At 38.7% G+C, this 5,768-nt stretch overlaps 1 protein-coding gene across 1 annotated transcript; it reads left to right on the forward strand.

Annotated features, from left to right (window-relative positions):
* On the forward strand, positions 1-5,647 carry LOC117425810 (opioid growth factor receptor-like). The gene is made up of 8 exons (XM_059003439.1): positions 1-365; positions 1,311-1,457; positions 2,586-2,657; positions 2,793-2,877; positions 3,307-3,406; positions 3,533-3,599; positions 4,039-4,187; positions 4,577-5,647. The coding sequence occupies exons 1-8, from the start codon at positions 216-218 to the stop codon at positions 4,938-4,940; spliced, it is 1,134 nt and encodes a 377-aa protein (XP_058859422.1). The 5' UTR covers positions 1-215; the 3' UTR covers positions 4,941-5,647.
* Positions 5,648-5,768: the final 121 nt, after the last annotated feature.

A 5,768-nucleotide genomic window follows, 5' to 3' on the forward strand; every position in this document is an offset into this window, starting at 1 on the left:
AAAGAGGCGGTTTCGTTGCGGTCACCGCTTACGAGCTCTTTGCGAATTGAACTAGTTTCGCTTTCTGTTCTGGTGAAGCCGGGGGCTTGTTGTTCCTTCCAGTTTGGAACGAGATCTTTTTAAAAGTTCCGTCGGCTGTGTTTTCCCCAGTTGATTCAATTGCCTCTGTGCATATACAGTGCTTACCTTTCGTGTCTGTTATTTTTAGCTTAGTTATGCCTTCTGAAGACGATCTGGACTGTGTGTATGAATATGATTCGACCTGGGACTCATTGAGCGAGGAGGACGATTCTCCTGACGATGGAGATCAGTGTGCCGCTACGGGTAGACCCCAGAAATATATTTGGAACTACGGTCGCTCTGTATGAGATTTATATTTCACAATTCTACGGCAATGTCAATATGTATAACGTACCAGTAGTTATCTCATGTAACAAAACAGTGTGTGTTTTACATTCCGATAGCAGGCCTAGTACTAGTGGTTAACATTAGTTTTGCAATGCTGAATAACGGGGGTTAGTATTTCATAATTTTGTCTGACAAAAAATAAATTCATATGGAATCTTTAGCAAACGTTGTTAACCGGATGTAGTACCGTAATGCGATTTAAACTACCGGAGCGTTATTTGAAATTCAATACAGTACTGTAGTACTAACATACTATAAAACAATTCGTATATTTATAGGACGTTATTATTATTATTATTTTTTTTAAATAGTAAGTTTCCAGATACACAGTTTAATAAATAAAAGTGCATAGTCATCATCGTAGTAATACACCGTTTCCATGGTTTTACTTTCATTTCCATCTCTTCCCGGGGAGGTATCGTACACACAGTGCTTTGTCATGCTCGTGTATGAGAAACGGGCACAACAGCTAATGCCATGCCGCTCTACGGGTGGGGGGTGGTGTGTCACGGCAACTGTTCTATTGCACCGATTTTCAAATGCATCTGTGTCGCTATCAATGCTACATTTGTTCAAGCTGTCATTTCAGTGACACCACTTTCGGTGCTTCCCTTTTGAGAACAAGGAAATGAAATGGAGCAAACAACTACAGCACGCCCATAATGGGCGGAGTCAGTGTAACTAGCGTGTCTCTTGCTTCCTCCCCTTTCGATATAAACCACGGTATACAGTTCATTACATTAAAACTGCAGTGTTACACGAAATAACCGAACCAGGCTACAATTTTGCACTAAAATCGAATTATTTGGTGTTTCTCCCATACTTTGCCCTTCTGTGCACCAGGGATGGAACGACGACTCCTATGGCATTGCCACCCATTCCAGGTTTCAATAGGAGATTGATTAGCCACAGTGTATAGGAAACAAGCTGAGGTGTGTCTTCTCAAACCCAAGCAAAACCAGGATCAAACTGCTATGCATTGGGACTGCTATGCATTGGGAGCCTTATTGCCATCCCTGGTACACTGTATTACAGACAGCTTTAAAGAGGTACAAGCTTTTCCTGGCAAGAAAGTAGAGCACAGGAGATCTAGAATTAAACAAAAGCTTGATGTGAACAGAAAGGCCAAGCAGAAGAATGACCCATTTAGAAAGCGGGTGTCATGCTAGTACACTAGTGTAGGCATCCTGGATGATTAGTAAAAGCTGTGTCATACTCCTATTGCCAGTAAGTAGCTCATCCAGTTAATAGCGTACCTTTAAATTACTGGGGATTCATAGGAAATGCTTTCACATCTGTGTACAACCTGCCTTTTCCATGTACAATACAGGGTAGCAATTAGGGCACAGAGGTGTAACAGTTAGGCAGTGGAATCTTGGGAATGTTACAGAATCTGCTGGTGAGAATTGCATTCCTTAGGATTGAAAGAAAGCCTTTTTTTACCAGTACCCCAGGCTTCACACATTTCTGTGTGGTGGTACTGTGGTTTTACGACCGTATATTAAATAAGAACCATTGAAAAATACTTAACAATAATGCATAGTAAATGTTTTATAAGTGAAATGTAGAAATGTGGTACAAATTCACTGAGGAACATTTGTTTGGGGCTTTCTGACTCTTTCGAGAGTCAAGCAATTGAGAGGAACTCCTTTGACCTTCAGCTCGGCCAAAGGTTTGGCATCACCTAGAATCTTAGGATTGAGACATCATTTAAAAAAAAAAAAAACTATGAACATAATTTAGACCTTTTCATTAACATGTAATCAAAGAAATTACAAAATTATATCGCAAAAGTCTACCGGAAGCCATAATAGTAGTACAGTATTTCATGTTAGATTTAGAAATGTCACATTTTTACATTTGTCAGTTTTGTCGTTAAGTATATGGAAAACTACAAAGCATTATGTAGTTCAATAAGTCACCGTAACATTATTCAGCAGGTTTCATTCGACTTTATGAAGCAAAATTTGTTTATTCTATAGGGTGATGCAAAACCTTTAGCTATAACGTTATACGTAAAAGGTAATTAACAAAACCCATTCTCTTTTACTTTCTTCAGTTTTATTCCAGTGAAAACCAGAAAAACAAATATTTTCCATGCAAACACACCTTGACAAAATGTTTGTTTATTCGATTGAGAGGTTTTAGTTTGACTTTGTTTTTATGTTGTTTTGCAGGGCTTTGGGTCCCAATCTGCACGAAATATGCGTGCTGCTAAAGATATGCAGATTTATCGGCACGGATATCCAGTAAGTATTATGATTTCATTTTAAACCTTTTAAAATAGGTGATGCAGTGTTCTGTTTCTCAAAGATGGAACAGAGACCTGTGGAATTGGTTTAATCCAAGTTTTTTTTTTTTTTTCAACTGTCTTTGTCCAACAGAATCTGCAAGAAAATGAAGAGAATGCAAATAAGGAAATGTGTAATTTGTTGTTTTACCAGAATGCATGTCCTTCTGAGCCAGACGGTAAGTGATACTCGCATACAGACTAGCAACAACTATGCATATGTGCTGGCAGTGAATTCTCAATAGAAAATCTAATTCCAAATGCTTTATGTGCAAGTGCACCAGAAAGCAGTGCTGGCATACAATGAGTATTTAAGACCTGCACCCCAAACCGTTCTTACTTCAAGGAACTCCTTGCGTAGTTGGACTTGAGAGCCAAGCATTGAGAGGAATCCCTTTGACCTACAGCTTGGCCAAAAGTTTTGCATCACCTAGAATTTTAGGATTCAGACATAATAGTAATACAGTAGTAAACAGAGGGGTTAGTAGTACAGTATGTCAGTATTTTATAGGATGAATGTTAGTCATGTGTTATTATTATTATTATTATTATTATTATTATTATGAACATTATATTCATGGAAACTCTTATTATGTTTGCTTGTCTAGGGGTAACAATAGAGGAGTTTCACTCTGAATGGAAGACAAACTATAGGAAACTGGTAAGAACATTTCTTCAAAGTAGGGATGAGCATTGCAGTATGGCAAAGCACAGACAGCTGGGGGTAATAATCAGTAAATGGGGTAAAGCTTTTGATAAAACTACGGTAAAGCTCAATAAATGAAGGGGAAACAGTTCCATTGTATTTTAATATTCATTAATTCGTGCTTTTAGGTTGTTTCCTTTGCGGGAGCCAGGAATGAACTACAGGGCCTATGAACTCACACAGAAGGAAATGAAGGTTTGTGAACAAAAGAAAACCCACAGGACGATCACCAAGCATTTCAAGCCTTTTGAAATCGGTGTATCAGACACATTTAAAAGTGCAGTATACCATAGTGGTACAGTATGTTGGTAAGACAGACACTAATTTGTCTAGTGATACACTTTGTAATCATCAGCTATAAAAGCACTAACACACCATTATAATAGACCCTATTCAGAAACCTCAACTCACAATGGGCCTGTTAATACATTTGTAACTGTTTTTGTTTGTTTGCTTGTTTTGTTTGTAAATGTTTTCCAAGTTTAGAATGTACTCCAGTTCACTGATATCTGGTCCGCTGGAATACAGCAAAACGTTCTCAAAGCTGCTTTCAAGAGCTGCAGTAAGTAATTACGCAGACCGACACAATCCCCCCCTTCTCATGCTGGCTGTGCGTAATGTCATGTTTTCTCAGGCATTTCAGCAATCTGAGGAAGCAAAACAGAGGCTGGTCAAGTCGTACAAACTCATGCTGGGGTTCTATGGTATAGAGCTGGTGGATGAGGGGACTGGAGAAGTGAGACGAGCAAACAACTGGGAGGAAAGATACAGTAACCTGAACCGGTCAGTGCTGACAGCCCCTAATTCAGAGCAGAAATGCATTATCTTTGAACATCGCCGCCTGCTCACCTAGCTCAGATACAAACATAGATAGGACTCCTTAAGCATTTCTGTCTGACTCAAACAACTGTCCAAACATCCAAATGCAAGACATTCTCAAGAATCGTCAAATATGTCAGTCTCTACTCTACTCGCAATATTAATTCCTTGCCTCTGCTTATCAAGCTATAAATAAATGAAGTAAATACATGTTTGTTATATCTACCTGCAAGGATCAAGCGAAAATGAATACCCTTCTATAAGTTGAGTAATATGGGCCAGTTTATTAATATGCGTCCGAGTCATGAGTCTTATTTTTACTAAATCACTGCCTTTTGTCTTTGTTAATGCAGAAACTCGCACAATAACCTCCGCATATCACGCATCCTCAAGTGCTTGGGAGAGCTTGGGTTTGAACACTACCAGGCCCCACTCGTGAAGTTTTTCCTGACTGAGACCCTGGTGAACAAGGAACTGGGCAGCGTCAAGCACAGTGCTCTGGACTACTTCCTGTTCTCAATCCGAGACAAAAAGAAACGCAGGGAACTAATTGAATATGCCTACCGTCACTACGAATCCAAGGAACAATTCGTATGGTGTCCCCGGAAAATTCAGATGCGATTCAAAAGACGAAATACGCCTGGGGAGAAATGTAAGGAGAAAGGCGGTGGTGGTGGTCTTTCCACATGCGAAGTTAATCAGTGTGAGGCAGTGTGAGGCCCAATGGAATCTGATCCCATCGCAACAAACAATGAAGGAGCTTGTCAAGACTCTGATATGGAATGTGAAATGATTTAAACTGCATTGCTAAATGAATGTTATATGAATGTAAAGTGCCGTGTGGCACAGTTTGATTGGCTACTTCTCCTGTTTGAACGCATTCGAAAGCAACTGCTGTTCTAACTTTAGTCAAAGTGCATTAGTTTGATATTTAAAAAAACAAAAGCGCAGTCTAAATTAGTTACAGTTGTACTGTATTGTATTATATGTATATGCTGGTACAGTTTGAACAGTGTGTTTGTGGCTCTCAGGATTCAAACTGAGACCAGTGGGAATTTCAGAACTTAAATCCTGAAGTTGCCTTTCTGTGGTGGTTTGAGGAATATTGTTCAAGATAAGCAGTTTGGTTTTAATGTTATGGGTGTCAGCATAATAGGTTTTAAATGAATTACAAAAGAAGAAAACAAAATTTAAGGGGTACTATGTTAGCAAAAATTAAGAATACCTCCATTGCAGTATTTTTCCAGTTGAAATTGAAAAAGGTTTACTCAAATTAATCAAAAAATAAGAATACGTTGTTCATGTTTTTAAAACATTTTTTTAATTATTTGTATGAAATTCTTATTTTTATCATTTGATGGATAAAAATAATGAATATTGTTTAAATTGTTTGAATAAAAAAAAAGCTGCTGTCTTTAAGAGAATGTCTGACATGCCTGTTGACTGATTCCCAGTGCTACAGCCCTTTTTCTCTCATAACTGGTGTTGCTTTGCTCAGTCTGCCCTTTGAGAGTCCCCCTTTGGTCCCAGTGTTCTGCCTCCACT

The sequence above is a fragment of the Acipenser ruthenus genome, chromosome 29 (genome assembly GCF_902713425.1).
Source record: "Acipenser ruthenus chromosome 29, fAciRut3.2 maternal haplotype, whole genome shotgun sequence".
Taxonomy (NCBI): domain Eukaryota; kingdom Metazoa; phylum Chordata; class Actinopteri; order Acipenseriformes; family Acipenseridae; genus Acipenser; species Acipenser ruthenus.